The 22,882-nt window shown below is 38.7% G+C and overlaps 1 protein-coding gene across 1 annotated transcript in view; it reads left to right on the forward strand.

Annotated features, from left to right (window-relative positions):
* Positions 1 to 22,882, forward strand: part of SYT10 (synaptotagmin 10) — a 115,848-nt gene that overhangs the window by 24,611 nt on the left and 68,355 nt on the right. The window contains exon 2 of the mRNA NM_001192912.1: positions 10,395 to 10,752. Coding sequence (NP_001179841.1) covers positions 10,395 to 10,752 — 358 coding nt within the window. The remainder of the gene's footprint in view (positions 1 to 10,394; positions 10,753 to 22,882) is intronic.

Below are 22,882 nucleotides of genomic sequence, written 5' to 3' on the forward strand. Positions count from 1 at the left end.
GTTGTTACCCATAGTTGTTGCAAACTATGATGATAAATAATTTACATACATTTCCTTATGTAAAACTCACAGCATTCCTATGAAACAAAAACATAAATTCCTCAATTATACTAAGATTCTTAAAGTCTAAACAAGTTGCCCGAAGCTACACAATGGTGGGGCTGACATTTGAACCCAGGTCAAAATGGTTTCATAGTATAATTATACTATTTTCCTAGTATAAGAATTTCTGCATATTCCTTTCATATCCCTCAACTCTTAGTTATCCAGCTGTCTTGAAGTACATAGGCATATCTTTTTAGATAATTCCCCTAATATGTTTTCAGAAGCCCCATAAATATTTTTTGACTGTGTGATATATACTAAACACTAAAAAAGGTAAATAAAGGAAGTGAGTTTATTTTTAGGCTGGGAACACTTGGAGAAGCAAAATAAACACATATTCACAATCCCTTATCCACAATTATTAAACCTCCAAACCTCAAAAAACTGAAAATTATTTTGTAAATTGTCCAATTTGGCACCAATATCTTACCTAAATTGACATTAAGTTGCTTATGGTCTTCAGTGATCCCATTCACTGTGCCTAATTCATATATTTCATTACATATCTATTAATGTATTTGGTTACTAGATGTTATCCCTGATAATGTTTACCATAATACCTTTCTAATATCCAAAAGAAAATAAGTTTTGAAACCATTGTATCCCAAGCATTTAGGATAAAAATTATCGGCCAAAAAATTATTACTGTTACTATACTAGTGCTGTGGTGGTGGGTGTGCTTTAAAAGCCGTTAGGAACAGAGGAGGCAGAAAGAGCTGCAGGGAAAGATACTACTGGATCTGGTTATTGAAGCAGGAATACAAATTTGCCAGGCAGACAGATAAGAGAAAACAATGGAGCCACTTGAAACAGACTGAGCAGAAATCGTGAGAGAGTAATATGTAGCCCGGAGGAGGAGAATAGGCAAGAGAGTGACAGACGAATGAAGTTGGGTCAGTAGCCAGGGGTCAAATCACAGGACACTGTGGAATGTTATGCAAAGTTTTAATTTGATCCAGATTGACTAAGGTGACCTGGGAGGATGTTAGGCTAAAAGAGGTAGGAACACAGTTTATCTAAGATGCATAATAATATAATATATAAATTAATAATAACTTTATTCCTCCTACCCCAGTATTACTGATAGTATAGGCTGTCACTTTCAAAAGTGATTTGGTTTGGATTAAATACATGACCAAGAACAGTGAGAAGAGAGGTGTGATATTGTGCATATGTATTTAGTCTTTGTCCACAATTCCTGGCTCACAGCTCCCCAAAACCTTAGAATTTCTTCAGTGATGAGAGCCATAAAAGTGTCTTGTTAGGTTAATGGCATGACTTTTGGATCCCAGCTAAGGTTGGGTACTGTTTTCCAGAAGATCAACCATGTATTAGAGGACTGGAACTTTAGTTCCACCCCTGCTGAACTTTTGGCAGGGGAGAAGGGCTGGAGGTTGAATCAGTTGGAGGTTGAACCACTGGCAGTTTTTTTACTCAGCCATGCCAGTATCTTGAAGCCTCTATAAAAACCCCAAAGGATGGGGTTTGAGAGCTTCTATGTTAAACATGCAGAAATTTGAAAACAGTGTGCTCTGAGAGGGCATGAGAGCTTTCTCAATACTTTGCCCAATGAACTCTTCAATCTGGCTATTCCTGAGTTATATCTTCTTTTAATAAACTGGTAAATAAACAAGTTTCCTGAGATCTATAGGCTTGTCTGGCAAATTAATCAAACCTAAGGAATAGGTGGTGGGAACCTCCTCCAATCTTTTGCCAGTTGGTCAGAATCCCACAGGTGACAACCTGTGTTTGCTACTGGCATCAGAAGGGAGAGGGACAGTGTGTTGGGACTGAACCCTTAACCTGTGGAATTTGATGCGACCTCCAGGTAGTCAACCATCAGAATTGAGTTGAATTTTAAGAACACAATTGGTATCCAGAGAATTGTTTGTGGTTTGTGAATCACCCCTCCTCCCACACACACATTGAAATTGGGTAAAAGAACCTAAAAACAGGGGGTATTTTCAGTTATAGACTGAAAACTGTTTCTGTCCTTTCTCCTATCCCACATTGTCCTGCCGTCTCCTTATATCTTGGCTTTAGCTCCAACTGAGCAGAACTTAGCCACTGAAGAAGTTAACTGGGTTAAAATATCCAGAAAAAATATGTAAGTGGGGCTTAAAATATATGAAGATTATGAAGCAAATCATAGGCTTCCTTTATTTCAAAATTGTAGTTAAAAATCAGGAAGCATATTGATTTTATATTTTTTTCTCTTTTACTCAAGTTATAGTGCTAAAAATAAACTACAAAATATAAAATATGATCACACATTCCTCACCAATGGAATATAAATGGAAATTATAATCTATGTAGCTTTAGCTTCAATTGAAAAATGAAGGAAAAATTAATTTCTGTATATATAGCATGTTAAAATTAATTTTTATTCATATAATTAAGAAGCAATAAAAACTTAGAATTATTTCAATTTCTGAATGGATTTGCATCAGCAATAGATTGAGAATTAAAGCAGAACCATTTTGTCTCACTAATTACAGAAAGATAAAACTACCAATCATTTCCCTATCAGGTCAATGAAAATAAAAGTAAAATAATATTTCTCTGAAATTGTAGGAACTGGTAAACTTACATGATGTTTTTATTAGTGAGTCTGTGTTCTGTTTTGAAATATCTGTTGTTGTTGTTGTTCAGTCATTAAGTCATGTCCGACTCTTCGAGAACCCATGAGCTGAGGCACACCAGGCTTCTTTGTTTATCTCTAGCTCCCTAAGTGTGCTTAAACTCATGTCCACTGAGCCAGTGATGCCATCCAATGATCTCATCCTCCGTCACCTACTTCTCCTTCTGCCCTCAATCTTTCCCAGGATCAGGGTCTTTTCCAATGAGTCAGCTCTTTGCATCAGGTGGCTAAAATATTGGAGCTTCAGCATCAGTCCTTCCAATGAATATTCAGGATAGATTTCCTTTAGGACTGACTAGTTTGATCTTCTTGCTGCCCAAGGGATTCTCCAGAGTCTTCTCCAACATCACAGGTCTTAAGCATCAATTCTTCAGTGATCAGCCTTTATGGTCCAACACTCATGGTCCAACTCTTATGGTCCAGCTCATCCAAACATGACTACGGGAAAAACCATAGCTTTGAGTACACAGAATGTTGTCAGCAAAGTGATATCTCTGCTTTTTAATACACTGTCTAGGTTTGACATAGCTTTTCTTCCAAGGAGCAAGTGTCTTTGAATTTCATGGATGCGATCACCATCCACATTGATTTTAGAGCCCAAGAAAGTGAAATCTGATCCTGTTTCCACATTTCCCCCATCTATTTGCCATGAAATGATAGGACCTAGTTTTTTTGATGTTGAGTTTTAAGTCAGCTTTTTCACTCTCCTCTTTCACCTTCATCAAGAGGTTCTTTAGTTCCTCTTCACTTTCTGCCATTAAAGCGGTATCATCTGCATATCTGAGGTTGTTGATATTTCTCCCAAACATCTCAATTCCAGCTTGTGATTCATCTAGCCTAGCATTTTCTGTGATGTATTCTGCATATAAGTTAAATAAGACTTATGTACAGCTTTGTTGTACTCCTTTCCCAATTTTGAACTGGTCAGTTTTTCCATACATGTGGGCTTCCCTGGTGGCTCACTATAAAGAATCTACCTGCATGCAGGAGCCCCAGGAGATACAGATTCGATCCCTGGGTTGGGAAGATCCCCTGCAGGAGAGCATGGCAACCTATTCCAGTATTCTTGCCTGGAGAATCCCATGGCAGAAGAGCCTGGCAGGCTACAGTCAATAGGGTTTCAAAGAGTTGGACACAACTGATGCGACATAGCATGCACAAATACATGGAGTTGTTCCATGTCCAGTTCTAACTGTTGTTTCTTGACCTGCATATGTGTTTCTCAGGAGTCAGGTATGGTGGTCTGGTATACCCATATCTTTAAGAATTTCCCACAGTTTGTTGTGGTCTACATTGTCAAAGCCTTTAGTCAATGAAGCAGAAGTAGATGTTTTTCTGGATCTCCCTTGCTTTCTCCACAATCCAACAAATGTTGGCAATTTGATCTCTGGTTCCTCTGCCTTTTCTAAATCCAGCTTGAACATCTGGAATTTCACAGCTCACATACTGTTGAAGCCTGGCTTGGAGAATTTTGAGCATTACTTTGCTAGCGTGTGAGATGTGTGCAATTGTGCAGTAATTTGAATATTCTTTAACGTTACCCTTCTTTAGGATTGGAATGAAATCGGACCTTTTCCAGCCCTATGGCCACTGCCAAGTTTTCCAAATTTGCTGACATATTGAGTGTAGCACTTTAACAGCAATGAAATTTTTTAGGATTTTAAGTAGCTCAGCTGGAATTCTATCACCTCCACTAACTTTGTTTATAGTAAGGCTTCCTAAGGCCCACTTTACTTCCCACTCCAGGATTTCTGGCTCTAGGTGAGTGATCAAACCACAGTGCTTCTCTGGGTCATTAACACCTTTCTGAGTATTCTTTCCATTTCTTCTTAATCTTCTGCTTCTATTAAGTCCTTACCATTTCTCTCCTTTATTGTGCCTATTCTTGTATGAAATATTCCTTTTATATCTCTAATTTTCTTGAAGAGACCTGTCATCTTTCCCATTCCACTATTTCCCCCTATTTTTTTGAATCATTCATTTAAGAAGGCCTTCTTGTCTCACCTTGTTATTTTCTGGAATTATGCATTCAGTTGGGTATATTTTTCCCTTTCTCCGTTGCCCTTCACTTCTGTTCTTTCCTGAGCTATTTGTAAAGCCTCCTCAGACAACCACTTCGCCTTCTTGCATTTCTTTTTCTCTGGAATAGTTTGGTCACTGCCTCCTGTACAATGTTACAAATTTCTGTCTTATTCAGGCACTCTATCAGATCTACTCCCTTGAATGTATCTGTTACCTCCACTATATATCACAAGGGATTTGACTTAGGTCATACCAAGAGTGACTAACACTTTCACTGAATGATCTAGTGGTTTTCCTTATTTTCTTCCATTTAAGCTTGAATTTTGTAATAAGGAGCTCATGATTTGGGCCAACTGCAGATCTTGTTTTCAGTTCAGTTCAGTTCAGTCGCTCAGTCGTGTCTGACTCTTTGAGACCCCATGGATCGCAGCACGCCAGGCCTCCCTGTTCATCACCAACTCCCGGAGTTCACTCAGACTCATGTCCATCAATTCGGTGATGCCATCCAGCCATCTCATCCTCTGTCGTCCCCTTCTCCCCCTGCCCCAAATCCCTCCCAGCATCAGAGTCTTTTCCAATGAGTCAACTCTTCGCATGAGATGGCCAAAGTACTGGAGTTTCAGCTTTAGCATCATTCCTTCCAAAGAAATCCCAGGGCTGATCTCCCTTAGAATGGACTGGTTGGATCTCCTTGCAGTCCAAGGGACTCTCAAGGGTCTTCTCCAACACCACAGTTTAAAAGCATCAATTCTTCGGCACTCAGCCTTCTTCACAGTCCAACTCTCGCATACATACATGACCACTGGAAAAACCATAGCTTTGACTAGACGGACCTTTGTTGGCAAAGTAATGTCTCTGCTTTTCAATATGCTATCTAGGTTGGTCATAACTTTTCTTCCAAGGAGTAAGCATCTTTTAATTTCATGGCTGCAGTCACCATCTGCAGTGATTTTGGAGCCCAAAAAATAAAGTCTGACACTGTTTCCACTGTTTCCCCATCTATTTCCCATGAAGTGGTGGGACCAGATGTCATGATCTTTGTTTTCTGAATGTTGAGCTTTAAGCCAACTTTTTCACTCTCCTCTTTCACTTTTATCAAGAGGCTTTTTAGTTCATCTTCACTTTCTGCCATAAGGGTGGTGTCATCTGCATATCTGAGGTTATTGATATTTCTCCCGGCAATCTTGATTCCAGCTTGTGCTTCTTCCAGCCCTGCGTTTCTCATGATGTAATCTGCATATAAGTTAAATAAGCAGGGTGGCAATATACAGCCTTGACATAGTCATTTCCCTATTTGGAACCAATCTGTTGTTCCATGTTCAGTTCTAACTGGTGCTTCCTGACCTGCATATAGGTTTCTCAAGAGGCAGGTCAGGTGGTCTGGCAGTCCCATCTCTTTCAGAATTTTCCACAGTTTATTGTGATCCACACCGTTAAAGGCTTTGGCATAGTCTTGTTTTAGCTGACTGTATATAGCTCTCCATTTTCAGCTGCAAAGAACACAATTGCTCTGATTTCCATATTGACCATCTGGTGATGTCCATGTCTCATGGTATGTTGGAAAAGGATGTTTGCTATGACCAGTGTGTTCTCTTGGAAAAACTGTTAAACTTTGTCTTGCTTCATTTTGTACTCTTAGGCCTAACTTGCTGGTTATTCTGGGTATCTCTTGACTTCCTACTTTTGCATTCCAATCTGATATAATGAAAAGGACATCTTTTGCTTTTTGTTCTAGAAAGTATGGTAGGTCTTCATAACCAGTCAGCTTCAACTTCTTCACCATTAATGGCTGGGACACAGACTTGGATTACTGTGATATTAAATGATTTATCTTGGAAACAAACTGAGATCTCTCTGAGCTTGCACCCAAGTACTACATTTCAGAATCTTTTGTTGACTATAAGGGCTACTCCATTTCTTTTAAGGGATTCTTGCCCACAGTAGTGATATAATGGTCATCTGAATTAAATTTTCCCATTTCTGTCCATTTCAGTTCACTGATTCCTAAGATACCAATGTTTACTCTTTCCATCTCCTATTTGACCACTTCCAATTTACCTTGATTCATGGAGCTAACATTCCAGGTTCCTATGCAATATTGTTCTTTATAGCTTGGACTTTACTTTCACCACCAGGCGCAACCACAACTGAGCATCATTTCTGCTTTGGCCCTGCCACTTCATTCTTTCTGGAGCTATTAGTAATTGTTCTCTGCTCTTCCCCAGTAGCATATTGGACAACTTTTGATCTTGGGGGCTTGTGTTATGGTATCATATCTTTTTGCCTTTTCATACTGTTCATGGGATTCTCAAGGCAAGAATACTGGAGTGGGTTATCATTTCTTCCTCCAGTGCATTTCTATATTTTATTCTATATTTAAAATTCTATACTTTATGATTACTTAAGAGATATTTTTGTTTATTAGTGCTTGGGCTGGACAGAGTCACACCAAACTGAGGTTACTGGTTGCTTTCAAGGAGTGGTGTTTTACAATGGTTATTAAAAGAAATTAGATTTGTTCTTTAGTTTGCTAGGGCTTCCATAACCAAGTACTACAATGGGTCACTTAAACAACAGAAACTTACTCCTCAGAGTTTTGAAAACTAGAAGTTTTAGATAAGTTGTCAGGAGGGTAGATTTCTTCCGAGTCCTCTCCCCATTGGCTTCTTGATAGCTACCTTCTCCCTGGGTCCTTACATGGTCTTCCTTCTATGACTCTCTTTGTTTTAATCTCCTCTTCTTATAAGCACCTCAGATATATTGCGCTAGGGCTCATTCATATGACCTCATTTTGCCTTAATTACTAATTTAAAAGGCCCATCTCCAAACACAGTCATATTCTGAGGTCCTGGGTGTTAGGACTTTAACATATGGATTTAGAGGTGGTGGAGGGACAGACACAATTCAGTCTATGTTATATCCCTAACATATTTTATTTAAAACAGAGAAACAAAAGAAATTAAGAGTTATATTTGACACTGATGCTAAACAAAGTTGTGTAATAAAAGTATATGGTTATCTAAGTCTAGAAAAGTTCTTCGTGGGATATCTATTTAGTCTTCCAAACTTTAAGAGTGCTGCTGCACTGGGATGACCCAGAGGGATGGTACGGGGAGGGAGGTGGGAGGGGGGTTCGGGATGGGGAACATGTGTATACCTGTGGTGGATTCATGTTGATGTATGGGAAAACCAATACAATATTGTAAAGTAATTAGCCTCCGATTAAAATAAATAAATTTATATATAAAAAAAGAGTGCTGCAGCACCAGATTGCTAACATTTGTAATTTTAGGAAGGTGAAAATGGAAATTGGTAGAGGGATATTCTTAACATGCTTCAATGGATTTTACTTTTTCGAAACTGTTTTCAATGTACAGAAACATTTGGGAAGACAGTACAGAGTTTCCATATTCCCCACACTCAGTTGCTCCTATTATTAACATTTTACATTAGTATGTGAAATACTAATGTATTTGGTTACAGTTGCTGAACTAGTATTGATACATTGTTAACTGAAGTCCATACTTTATTCAGATTTCCTTTTTCATAATGTTCTTTATTTTTTTAATTTAAATTTATTTATTTTAATTAAAGACTAATTACTTTACAATATTGTATTTATTTCAGGTTGGAGAAAGCAAAGGAGACTAGGATAATTCCATCTAGATTACCATATCACATTTAATTATCATGTCTCAGTCTCTCTGAGAAATGACAGTATGACAGTTTTTCAGACTTCCTTTTTTTTGACAACATTGGGTTTTGAAGAGTACTGGTCAGGTGTTTTGTAGAATGTCCCTATACTCAAATTTTATTATTTTTTTTTTCATGATTAGATCTGGGTTATTAATTTGGGGAGACAGATTGCAGAGATAATGTGCCATATTCATCACATCATATCAAGGCTATTGCCATGATTTGTCACTGTTGATGTTCCCCTTGATCACCTGGATGAGGTCTGTATTTTTCAAATGTCTCCTGTGGAAAATTATACCATTTTGCCCCTTTTCATACAAAAGGTACTCATTTAGGTACTCATTAGGAGGAAGTACTCATTAGGAGGAAGTCACTTTGTACATCCCACAGTTAAGGAGTAGAGAGCTGTTTTCCACTTCTTTGAGGGCAGAGTATCTACATAAACTCCTTGGCATGATTTTGCATGAGAGATTTGTGATTTCTCTCCCATTTATTTATTTATATAATCTTATTAACTTTTTATTGTATTCCTTTTAATTATTTTATACATATATTAATTTTGTAATTATTTAAAAATAAGAATATTTTAAAATTCCTTAGCAAATTATTAACCAATTTTGGACTTCAGAAGTTAGGAGCACTCGAGCTTATTAGAAAGGCCCTATGGAGTTTTGAAGAGGGGTTTCCCAGGTAGCACAGTGGTAAAGAATCTGCCTGCTAATGCAGGAAGTACAAGAGATGCATGCTGGTTTGATTCCTGGGTTGGGAAGATCCCTGGATTAGGAAATGGCAACCTGCTCCAGTATTCTTTCTTGGAAAATTCCATGAACAAAAGAGCCTGGTGGGTCCATGGGGACACAAATACTCCAACATAACTGAGCGACTGAGTACATACACACACATGGAGTTTGAAAATACAACTAATTGTGTACTCATTCTCTATTAGTAATGTGTCCTAGGTGGTGCTAGTGGTAAAGATGCTGCTTGCCAGTCCAAGAGACATAAGAGACATGAGTCCAATCCCTGGGTTGGGAAGGTTCCCTGGAGAAGGGCATGGCAACCCACTCCAGTATTCTTGCCTGGAGAATCCTATGGACAGGGGAGCCTGGCAGGCTATGATCCATAGGGTCACAAAGAGTCATACATGGCTGAAGCTGCTTAGCACACACACATTCTCATTTAGACCACAGAAAGCTGCTTATACAAATATTTAACATTATTACTGCTTAGAGAGTAAAAAGGTTACATCTGTAGATCAAAGATGAAGCCAACAGAAGGCTTTCTTGTTAAATACAGTCTTAGAGCATGTTAAGCTTCATGACTTCAAGGTAGGTTGCAAGGAGCTAACCTTCATTTTGCAAACTCTTGGACCCCCTTGTACTATACTTGGAAATGATATGTATATATCATGCTTTTCTTGTATACAACTGGAAACTTCCTGGGATAGAATTTTTCAATTTTTTCCTTTGAATATATATATATATATATATATATATATATACATATATATACATATACATATATACATATATATGCGTGTGTGTATATATATATATATATATAGTTGGAGTATAATTGCTTATAATACTATGTTAGTTTCTTCTGTACAATTAAGTGAATGAACTATATGTAAATATACATATTTCCTCTCCCTCTTGGACCTCCTTCCCACCTCCCACCATCCCACCCATTTATGTCATCAATGGTATAGATGAACCTATTTCCAGGGCAGGAATAAGATGCAAACATAGAGAACAAACATAATTATTAATATTTCCTCCTTACGAAATTACTTAAAAGTAGATTATTGAAACTCTAAATCGGCATACTATTAATAATAACCATAATATCACATTATCCCACAATTACTGCTCTGCTATATACATTATCAATGACTTAATATTTCTCCTACATTGTAATTTTTTTCCAGATATTTCAGTCAGCCTGTTAGCAGTTGTTGTCAGCTTTTGTGGCCTGGCCTTGTTGGTTGTTTCACTTTTTGTCTTCTGGAAGTTATGCTGGCCTTTCTGGAAGAGCAAACCCATGACTTTCAATGTCAGTACTCTACCACAGAGCATGTCAAGTGCTCCCACTGAAGTTTTTGAGACTGAAGAGAAAAAAGAGATTAAAGAAAATGGAGAACCAGCACCAAAAGTTATTGAGCCTGCAATAAAAATCAGCCACACTTCCCCTGATATCCCAGCCGAAGTCCAAACTGCTGTAAAAGAACATGTAATTAAACATGCACGTGTGCAAAGACAAACAACTGAGCCTACATCTTCATCCCGGTAAGGAAAGATCAAATAAACAAAACTCTTTGGGCTGTGTGTGTGTCTGTATTTGTGTGTGTTGTATATGATTTTCTAAGGGAGAAAAACTGAGGTGGGAAAGGAGAAAAGACAAACTAGAGAAATGAGAAAGAGGAAAATAAATAATAGAGTAAGGAGGGAATTGATAGGACAGAATAAATAGGGATGAAGACAAAGAAATTGAGGACAAAGTCAGACAGAGAGTGGTACCATGAAAGGTAGAGGTTTCATTAAAATAATCTAATTAGAGATTTATTTATTGGCTTTTTCCTTTGAAATATTTTTGGTTGATCTCCAGTCTTTTGATTTAGTTTAACACAACCAATAAATAAATCAGCCATTTGCCTTGTGTTCCATTAAATCATCTACAAGTTCACAGTCAAAACTGAGTAACAGAGGCTAATGTTTAGTTTACACTTGTTTAGCACCTATACCATAAACTGCTAGAAAATTTCATTGCTTATTGTAATTCATAGACCAAACTATTATGGTAAATTCCACAACAGCTTTGGTGAGTATCATGAACATAGCAAGAGTGTACATGAAGGGAAGCCACAGGGAAACCTCCTTAAAGTGATACATTTTAAGGAGGTACATTTTAATTCAGCCTGGAAAAATCAGCAAGTTTATGTGAACAAAAATAATTTGCTATAGTGTATTTCAAATTGTGTTAACTGTAAATGGGAAAAGATTCTTATGAAAAGATTTTTTTCTACTAAGTATGGTCTTCGATCTTTACCATGAAAAACCAACATGTTGGCTGCGACCGGTGCACTAAAGTGCGGGCGGCTGTGACCGGCGCACTAAAGCAAGCCGGGAGGACCCCATGCCCGAAGGGCGGTGGCCAAGAGTTACCCCATGTCCGAAGTCAGGGGCAGCAGCCGAGAGTGCCAGGCTGCACCGGCGCAGGAACGACCGAGAAGAGCTACCCAAGTCTGAGGTCAGGGGTGGCTGCCAGGAGCAGCAAACCCATGCCCGAAGCCAGGGCTGCGGCTGGGAGGTGCTACCCCACGCCCCCACACCCGAGGCCAAGGACCGCGGCCGGGAAGAGCTACCCAACACCCGAGGCAGGAGTGGCGGCTGGGAGCAGCAAACCCATGCCCGAGGCCAGGGGCTGTGGCTGGGAGGAGCTACCCCACACCTGAAGCCAGGTGCCGTGGCCGGCAGGACCAACCCCAGGTCCAAGGAGTGATGGCTGCATGGGCACAGGAGGGCCTGGAGGAGCTATCCCACGTTGAAGGTCAGGAAGGGCGGCGGTGAGGAGATACCCCTCATCCAAGGTAAGGAGCAATGGATGTGCTTTGCTGGAGCAGCCGAGAAGAGATACCCCACGCCCAAGGTAAGAGAAACCCAAGAAAGATGATAGGTGTTGCAAGAGGGCATTAGAGGGCAAACACACTGAAACCATACTCACAGAAAACTAGTCAATCTAATCGCACTAGGACAACAGCCTTGTCTAACTCAATGAAACTAAGCCATGCCCGTGGGGCAACCCAAGATGGGTGGGTCATGGTGGAGAGATCTGACAGAATGTGGTCCACTGGAGAAGGGAATGGCAAACCACTTCAGTATTCTTGCCTTGAGAACCCCATGAACAGTATGAAAAGGCAAAATGATAGGATACTGAAAGAGAAACTCCCCAGGTCAGTAGGTGCCCAATAAGCTACTAGAGATCAATGGACAAATGACTTCAGAAATAATGAAGGGATGGAGCCAAAGCGAAAACAATACCCAGCTGTGGATGTGACTGGTGGTGGAAGCAAGGTCTGATGCTATAAAGAGCAATATTGCATAGGAACCTGGAATGTCAGGTCCATGAATCAAGGCAAATTGGAAGTGGTCAAACAGGAGATGGCAAGAGGGAACGTCAACATTCTAGGAATCAACGAACTAAAATGGACTGGAAAGGGTGAATTTAACTCAGATGACCATTATATCTACTACTGCGGGCAGGAATCCCTCAGAAGAAATGGAGTGGCCATCATGGTCAACAAAAGAGTCCAAAATGCAGTATTTGATTGCAATCTCAAAAATGACAGAATGATCTCTGTTCGTTTCCAAGGCAAACAATTCAATATCACAGTAATCCAAGTCTATGGCCCAATTAGTAATGCTGAAGAAGCTGAAGTCGAACGGTTCTATGAAGACCTACAAGACCTTTTAGAACTAACACCCTAAAAAGATGTCCTTTTCATTATAGGTGACTGGAATGCAAAAGTGGGAAGTCAAGAAACACCTGGAGTAACAGGCAAATTTGGCCTTGGAATATGGGAATGAAGCAGGGCAAAGACTAATAGAGTTTTGCCAAGAAAATGCACTGGTCATAGAAAACACCCTCTTCCAACAACACAAGAGAAGACTCTACACATGGACATCACCAGATGGTCAACACCGAAATCATATTGGTTATATTCTTTGCAGCCAAAGATGGAGAAGCTGTATAAATCAACAAAAACAAGACCAGGAGCTTACTGTGGCTCAGATCACGAGCTCCTTATTACCAAATTTAGACTTAAATTGAAGAAAGTAGGGAAAACCACTAGACCATTCAGGTATGACCTAAGTCAAATCCCTTATGATTATACAGTGGAAGTGAGAAATAGATTTAAGGGCCTAGATCTGATAGATAGAGTGCCTGATGAACTATGGACTGAGGTTCGTGACATTGTACAGGAGAAAGGGATCAAGACCATCCCCATGGAAAAGAAATGCAAAAAAGCAAAATGGCTGTCTGAGAAGGCCTTACAAATAGTTGTGAAAAGAAGAGAAGCGAAAAGCAAAGGAGAAAAGGAAAGATATAAGCATCTGAAGGCAGAGTTGCAAAGAATAGCAAGGAGAGATAAGAAAGCCTTCCTCAGCGATCAATGCAAAGAAATAGAGGAAAACAACATAATGGGAAAAACTAGAGATCTCTTCAAGAAAATTAGAGATACCAAGGGAACATTTCATGCAAAGATGGGCTCGAGATAGGACAGAAATGGTATGGACCTAATAGAAGCAGAAGATATAAAGACGAGGTGGCAAGAATACACACAAGAACTGTACAGAAAAGATCTTCACGACCCAGATAATCAGGATGGTGTGATCACTCACCTAGAGCCAGACATCCTGGAATGTGAAGTCAAGTGGGCCTTAGAAAGCATCACTACGAACAAAGTTAGTGGAGGTGATGGAATTCCAGTAGAGCTATTTCAAATCCTGAAAGATTATGCTGTGAAACTGCTGCACTCAATATGCCAGCAAATTTGGAAAACTCGGCACTGGCCACAGAACTGGAAAAGGTCAGTTTTCATTCCAATCCCAAAGAAAGGCAATGCCAAAGAATGCTCAAACTACCGCACAATTGCACTCATCTCACATGCTAGTAAAGTAATGCTCAAAATTCTCCAAGCCAGGCTTCAGCAATATGTGAACCATGAACTTCCTTATGTTCAAGCTGTTTTTAGAAAAGGCAGGGGAACCAGAGATCAAATTGCCAACATCCGCTGGATCATGGAAAAAGCAAGAGACTTCCAGAAAAACATCTATTTCTGCTTTATTGACTATGCCAAAGCCTTTGACTGTGTGGATCACAATAAACTGTGGAAAATTCTGAAAGAGATGGGAATACCAGACCACCTGACCTGCCTCTTGAGAAATCTGTATGCAGGTCAGGGAGCAACAGTTAGAACTGGACATGGAACAACAGCCTGGTTCCAAATAGGAAAAGTAGTACGTCAAGGCTGTATATCGTCACCCTGCTTATTTAACTTATACGCAGAGTACATCATGAGAAATGGGGGCTGGAAGAAGCACAAGCTGGAATCAAGATTGCTGAGAGAAATATCAATAACCTCAGATATGCAGATGACACCACCCTTATGACAAAAAGTGAAGAGGAACTAAAAAGCCTCTTGATAAAAGTGAAAGTGGAAAGTGAAAAAGTTGGCTTAAAGCTCAACATTCAGAAAACAAAGATCATGCATCTGGTCCCATCACTTCATGGGAAATAGATGGGGAAACAGTGCAAACAGTGTCAGACTTCATTTTTTTGGGCTCCAAAATCACTGCAGATGGTGACTGCAGCCATGAAATTAAAAGACGCTTACTCCTTGGAAGGAAAGTTATGACCAACCTAGATAGCATATTCAAAAGCAGAGACATTACTTTGCCAAAAAAGGTCCGTCTAGTCAAGGCTATGGTTTTTCCAGTGGTCATGTATGGATGTGAGAGTTGAACTGTGAAGAAGGCTGAGCTCCAAAGAATTGATGCTTTTGAACTGTGGTGTTGGAGAAGACGCTTGAGAGTCCCTTGGACTGCAAGGAGATCCAACCAGTCCATTCTGAAGGAGATCAGCCCTGGGATTTCTTTGGAAGGAATGATGCTAAAGCTGAAACTCCAGTACTTTGGCCATCTCATGCGAAGAGTTGACTCATTGGAAAAGACCCTGATGCTGGGAGGGATTGGGGGCAGGAGGAGAAGGGGACGATAGAGGATGAAATGGCTGGATGGCATCACTTACTCGATGGGCTGAGTCTGAGTGAACTCCGCGAGTTGGTGAGGGACAGGGAGGCCTAGCGTGCTGCGATTCATGGGGTCTCAAAGAGTCGGACACGACTGAGTGACTGAATTGAACTTAACTGATTGTAATAGTAACATTGTTTCTGATAATAACGGTCTAATAATAGCAGTATTTCTCTGATTCCCAGACGTAACAACTAGTTTTACCCTAGGGACATCGTAAAAATCAAAAGCAATGAGGGTAAGTGATATTTTCTGCCAAACAATTGACTTCCTAATCTTACCTTCCTATCTCTCTAAATCAAAGATGCATTCATGCTTTCTGATATGACATACTTTTTGTGGATTTGGAAATCTATCAAGTTGAAAAACTGCAAGAGTCATGTTTACTACTAGGATTGAAAGAATATTCAATATATCTTTTGTAAAATTAAAAAAAAAGATTGTATCTATAAATAAACCATTCTGAGATAAATTCCAGTGAAATAGGTAAGAATAATTGTTAGTTCAGGGATGAGGAACTTTGGGGTAAGGAGGATGGATGAAAGTGTTATACTTTTCAAACTATTTAAATTTTATAACCTAGATGTGCTTCATGTTATTATGTTGACAGGTTTTCCTGAGCACTGCATCCATTCACTTTTATGATCCAGTATGCATTAATTTAAATTTATTTATAGATAGTTAATTCTAAAATAATTATTCCATATGCTTCTTCTTTATAGGAAAAAATGCTTTAAGTTTATTTCATGTGGTTACATGATTATCATTACTATCAAAACTTCAAATTGTGGCCAAATATGATATTTAATAAAGCCTTAACATACTCAGAAATTTCAGGGTAAAAATATCCAATTAATCTACAAGACATTAAAAAAAAATATTGATACTGTCTGTGACTATATATCAACTTAGTGTTCAGAATTAATCAAATTGTTTAGTGGATAAGTGCATCCCAAATAAAGACACTCAATTAATGAAGATAACTTGGGCTTCTCAGGTGATAATCTGCCTACCAATGCAGGAGACACAGAAATCGTGGGTTCATACCCTGGGTCAGGGAAATGTCTTGGAGTATAAAATGATAACCCACTCCAGTGTTCTTTCCTGGAAAATTCCATGGACAGAGTAGCCTGGCAGACTGCAGTCCATGGGGTTGCAAAGAGTTAGACACAACTGAATGACTGAGCATGTACAATAAGAATAACTTGCCTTTCTTTGCTCAGTTTTTTTTGGAAACCTCAGAAAAATAAAACACTATCTCCAAAAGATTATCTGTTGAATGTAGACATACAACTTATCCAATTATCACTAGCTAGCGGGGAAGCCTGGTGGGCTGCCGTTTATGGGGTCGCACAGAGTCGGACACGACTGAAGTGACTTAGCAGCAGCAGCAGCAGCAGGGGAGAATGAAAGAATACATACTGAGAACACATGTTTGAAGAATTGGTTTTGGATGCAGAATTGCTATCTAGAAATAAAATACAGTAAAGAGTGACAACACATCATTTTAGCACTAAATTTCTCAGTCAGTGAGTCACCGAGTCATGTATGACTCTTTGTGACCCCATGGACTGTAGCCCATGAGGCTCCGTCCATGGAATTTTCCAGGCAAGAATACTGGAGTGGGTTGCTATTTTATACTCCAGGAATTTCTCAGTAATTATAGGAAATTAAATCAGAAAAAAATCATTTTTTCTCTTAATCTTAAAAAATATAAAGATGGCATTGTACATATGTCTCATATTTTTTAAGAGAAAAAGTGTAGTACAGATTCATAGTTTTTCTATAAGCTTGATATCATTGACCTCTTTGAATTTCCTTGTTTATGAGAGGTTGGGGAAGGAAGAAAATAAAATATCATTTTTGAGTGCTTGCAGTTTAGTCACCATGCCAGCATCCTTCCTGCTAATCCTCCACCAGCCTGCATGAAGTTATTATTAATTATCCCTATTGCTTCTGAGTTAACTGAAATCCAGAGAGGTTCTTAAAATTTCCTAAAGAAATGAAGCTGGTGAAAATTAGAACTCACGTTTATCCAGATTGATGTAACACATTTTTAGAGTTAAAGCCAAGAAGATATGGTTTTTTCACAATCAGATGTTACAAACAAGGACCTGCTGTATAGCACATGGAACTCTGTTCAGTGTTATGTAACAGCTTGGACAGGAAAGGAGTTTGGGGGAGAATGGATACATGTATATGTATGGCTGAGTCCCTTCACTATTAACCTGAAACTATCATGATATTGTTAATCAGCTCTACCCTATTACAAAATAAAAATAACAGGAAAAAAGATGGTTACAAAGTCCACTGAGGACAGGTAGCTTGGAGGTTGGAGAATGAGGGCATCTTCCTGCTCATTCTGCTCAGTTAGAAATGTGGAATTATATGTGGTTATCATGAATAGCTAGTCACGATTTTAATCTGTTTGACCTTGGGATGAATTTCTTGCAGAAAACTTGATTATTCTATTTCTCAAAACTCCCCATATATGTTAATTACTTCATCATACTAATTACCTTTATATAGAGAGGAAGGGGAAATTGATGTTTATTATACAGAGAGCTTGAGGGCACATTATTATAAATTGGATTATTCTGCTCAAATGCTAACTTTTCATTGAAGTCTAGCAATATCAGGAACCCTACCCCACCAACCCACACAGTAATTTAACTTTAATGCTTGGTTCCCTCCCCTTATTAGGATATCCCAGCTCTAGTCTGGTATCAGGACTCCCTTTTATTTGGCTTAGACAATAGATGACAAGCATCATAGTCTCTCAACTTTTAGTTGTCTCTATTTTTAAGTGACATCCTAAATAGTTAACAACATGCTAGAAACTATCACATTTCTCAAGTTCTCATCTTCCTTTTCAAATATTTGGACATTTGACCCCATCAGCCTCCTGGCAGCCCAACAGACGTCTGTGTATTTCTTACTATTAACATTATTCTAGCATCTATCTTGATTGCTTTTTCATTCATCCAGTAGTCTTACTTAGTAGATATATTCAGTAGATATAACTTTTAAGTATGGTCAGGGTATTCTGCATACTGTATCTGATCTGCAACTCTAGGGAACTGAGAAAAACATCCACAACATAATGCAGAAAGATAAGAAACATAAGAAATTACAGTATTCAAAATTACAAGTACATACTGTGTGGTAGAAAATGTGGACTTAAGAGAATAGAAAAATCATTGCCAGCTGAGGCATGGATCTGAGGCCAAAGGAAACTAGAAATTCACATAAATGGCAATTCGAAGAGGGTATGAATTCCAGATGGAAACATTTTATATGGAAAGATACAGAATAGGAAATCTTGCTATGAAAACATCAGGTAAGTTACCTTGATCAGAAAATAGAGGTCAGTTGAGGGATAATTGAAGATAAAGTCAGTTGGAATTAAAGTCTGAGAAGGCCTTGAAATCATAGACAAAATGTTCAAGGTCTGTCCTGTCAAAAATATTTGTGTCAGAAGAATCTCTTGGCTAAAGAGCTGTGTTTTAGTGAACTTAATTTGACAACAGTTTGAGGGCAGGCTGTAGAAAAAGACATCTATTTTGAAAGTAATATATTAGTTCAGGCATGATAAAAATCAGGAAGTTGCAAACAACCGAATGAAAACTGAGAAAAGTTATAAAGGAAGAATCTAAGATTTCATAAAAAGTATTAAGTGACACTTCTGTCATTCCAAGTCTAGTCAAATCCTAGACTAAAAGCTTGACATTCAAACTTTTGATGTTTGATGTATGTGTCTGATGATGCCAAGCTGCCATTATAATGTTTTAGGTCCATATTGCCCCAAACATATAGCCCTGCCTTCTTAGGCAGAAAATCTGCTGATTTCACTTCTGCATTGCTCTTGAAACCTAGACAAAGCACTGTAGGAATTCAGGATATATTTGTTGGATTTAAAAAATCAGTAAATGAATTTGATGACTTCATCTTATCTATCCAAATGGGTCTTTCATGGTTACCAGTTAGAAAGGTCCTTGGTCTTTTTATCATCTTCCTGTAGATTTCAACTTTGTTCTTCTGTGCTCATTTCCTTTGTCTAGAATGACAAACTGTTTTATTCACTATCAGATCTTTAAGGAAATAAATCTTTTCCTATCCAATTATCAGTTATTGTCCTTTAAAGTCATATCTACAGTCTAGCAATTGTTTATTGTCTTAATGTTGAGCTCTAGCTGATTGCCATACCTAATAGGATAACTTCTCAGAGAACCAGTGTGTATATAACCTACTTTAATGTGCTCTTTTTTTCCATCATTGAAAGACACTGAGGGTGTTAGTTGCTCAGTCATGTCTGACTCTTTGTGACCCCATGGACTATAGCCCGCCAGGCTCCTCTGTCCGTGGAGTTCTTCAGGAAAGTATACTGGAATGGGTACCCATTCCCTTCTCCAGAGGATTTTCCCAACCCGGTGATTGAACCCAGGACTCCTGCATTGCAGGTGGATCTTTACCATCTGTGTCACCAGGGGAGCCCCAATTTCCATCACTGGGTAAGTGCATAAAAAGCATCAAGTGACTGATTTTGATTGATTATATCTCCACTTTCCTCCTTTAAAGACATCATCAGCTGGTGAGATAATAATGATGGTTAATCCTAAGTCAACTCCCTAGGATGAGTATAAGGAACAATTTTCTATGCATTCATTGCTATTGTGAAATGAGGTGAATTGTAAGTGGCAAAATAATTTGTTGAGGATGAGAAATTATGTTGGTTGATCACTTTTAGGATTCTAAGTACCTACTGAAAATAATTAAAGAAATAATTGACTTATATGTGCTGATGGATTTACATTAGCCATGGTTTCATAGAAAAGTAATTCTTAAAGTCATCACAAATAAAGTTAGAAAGAACACTCAGAAATAAATTATGCAAAAATATTTTAATTATATATAAAACTGAATTGTATAGTTTTCTTTAAGAGATTTTTTAAAAATTAAATCCTTCTCAAAAGATAGCAAAAGTTGCAATTTTCATTCCAAGATACTGAACAGAGTGGGAAACAAGATGTTACGCAAATGAAGAATTTAGAAGATATTTAACTGCTAGGATATCATGACCAGAACAATAGGAGAACCTCAGATCTGTTGTTGTTCACTCACTCAGTGTGCTCAACTCTTTGTGACTCCATGGACTGCAGCACATCAGACTTCCCTGTCCTTCACTATCTCACAGAGTTTACTCAAACTCATGTCCATTGAAATGATGATGCCATCCAACTATTTCATTGTCTGTCACCCTCTTCTCCTCCTGCCCTCAATATTTCCCAGCATCAGAGTCTTTTCCAATAAGTCAGCTCTTTAGCGTCAGGTGTCAAAGTATTGGAGGAAGCTTCAGTTTCAGCATCAGTCCTTCCAATGAAAATTCAAGGTGGGTTTACTTTAGAATTGACTGGTTTGATATCCTTGGTGTTCAAACGACTCTAAAGAGTCTTCTCCAGCACCATAATTCTAAAGCATCAATTCTTTGGTGCTCAGCCTCCTTTATGGTCTAACTCTGATACCCATACATGACTCCTGGAAAAACCATGGCTTTGACTATACAAACCTTTGTCGACAAAGTGATGTCTCTACTTTTAAATTTGCAGTCTAGGTTTGTCAAAGCTTTTCTTCAAAGGAACAAGCATCTTTGAACTTCATGGGTGCAGTCACCATCTGCAGTGATTTTGGAGCCAAATAAAATAAAGTCTGTCATTGTTTCCAATTTTCCCCCATCTATTTGCCATGCTCAGTGGTAAAGAATCCACCTGCAATGAAGGAGACCCGGGTTCAGTCCCTGTGTTAGGAAGATCCCCTGGAAAACTAAATGGCAACCCACTCCAGTATTCTTTCCTGGAGAAGCCCATGGACCCAAGAGCCAGGTGGGCTGCAAAGAGGGTCGCAAAGAGTCAGACACAACTGAAGCAACTTTTCATGCACACACAATGGGAATGGATACCATGATCTTTGTTTTTTGAGTGTTGAGTTTTAAGCCAGTTTTTTCACTCTTCTCTTTCACCTTCAACAAGAGATTCTTTAGTTCCTCTTTGCTTTCTGCCATTAGGGTGGTGTCATATGCATATCTGAGGTTATTGATATTTCTCCTGGCAGTCTTGATTCCAGCTTGTGATTCTTCCAGCCCAGTATTTTGCATAATGTACTCTGCATATAAGGTAAATAAGGCATATCTAGTTCCTTGAAATAACAATTCATGAAATATACTGTACAGATGCTTGAGGTGGTTAAATAATCTCCTTTAGGAAACATATGCTTTTGGTATATAATCTAACTTTTGAAATGGAGTGGCTCTTCGAACCAAGGTCAGAGATAAAACCTTATAAGGTATAAAAACTAGGAGATTTTGTTTAATGATACTGATAAATATCATCTCCTCTTTATAAGCACCAATTATAAATTGGTTAGGGCTTCCCTGGTAGCTCAGCTGGTAAAGAATCTGATTGTAATGCAGGAGACTCCTGTTCAATTCCTGGGTCAGGAAGATCTTCTAGAGAAGGGAGAGGCTACCCACTCCAGGATTCTTGGGCTTCCCTGGTGGCTCAGATGGTAAAGAATCTGCCTGCAATGTGGGAGACCTGGGTTCAGTCCCTGGGTTGGGAAGATCCCCTGGAGGAAGGCATGGCAACCCATTCCAGTATTCTTACCTGGAGAGTTGCTATGGACAGAGGAGCCTGGAGGGCTACAGTCAGTGGGGTTGCAAAGAGTTGGATGTGACTGAGTGACTAAGCACAGTGCAGCACATAAATTGGTTAGGCCCACTTCTTCATAGTACAAATAATTCTTGGGAAGTTGACTTTTATTAGTCATAAGATCTTTTAGTAATCATTTGATATGAACTCCAACAGATATTTCCTGAATCCCAGCTTGTGATTATTATGAAATTCATAAAAAGATTAATAAAACTTATTTTCTGCTATTATAAAGAATACTAGTGGAAGTGTTGGGGAATGGTAGATAAATCTGAAGATAGGATATTTCAATACACTCTTTGCAGTATGCTCAAGGAGATGTGAAGGTACAGAAGGAGGGCCCCAGAGTGGTAGGTAAATTCATTTGAAGGATTTTAACACTTTCCTTCAAATCCTAGCTGAGCTCACTAGAAGAGAGGCTCATGATAACATGTGAAATGTCATGTATGAAACGAGATGCCAGTCCAGGTTCAATGCACGATGCTGGATGCTTGGGGCTGGTGCACTGGGACGACCCAGAGGGATGGTATGGGGAGGGAGGAGGGAGGAGGGTTCAGGATGGGGAACACATGAGAAATAAAGGAATAAAAAATTAAAAAAAAAAAAAGAGTAAATCAAGCATCCAAGAGATTTGATAGGAAATTTCATGATATCTGGATCATCACAGATTAAAGAGGAATAAAATGTGAAAAGAAAACATGGAGTGTTTTAAATAAAAGAAGAACCAAAAAAAAAAAAAAATTAAGGGACAGCCTAAGTGACATGTTTAGCATAGAAAGTTAAAGCTAAAATACATAATTATAAGGTCAAAAGACCTTATAGGGGATGTAGCAATACCAAACAAAATATTCTTGGTTTTATTATTGTGATAAGATGTTATTGTAAGATTTTTTTAAATTTAG

Source organism: Bos taurus, chromosome 5 (genome assembly GCF_002263795.3).
Source record: "Bos taurus isolate L1 Dominette 01449 registration number 42190680 breed Hereford chromosome 5, ARS-UCD2.0, whole genome shotgun sequence".
NCBI lineage: Eukaryota > Metazoa > Chordata > Mammalia > Artiodactyla > Bovidae > Bos > Bos taurus.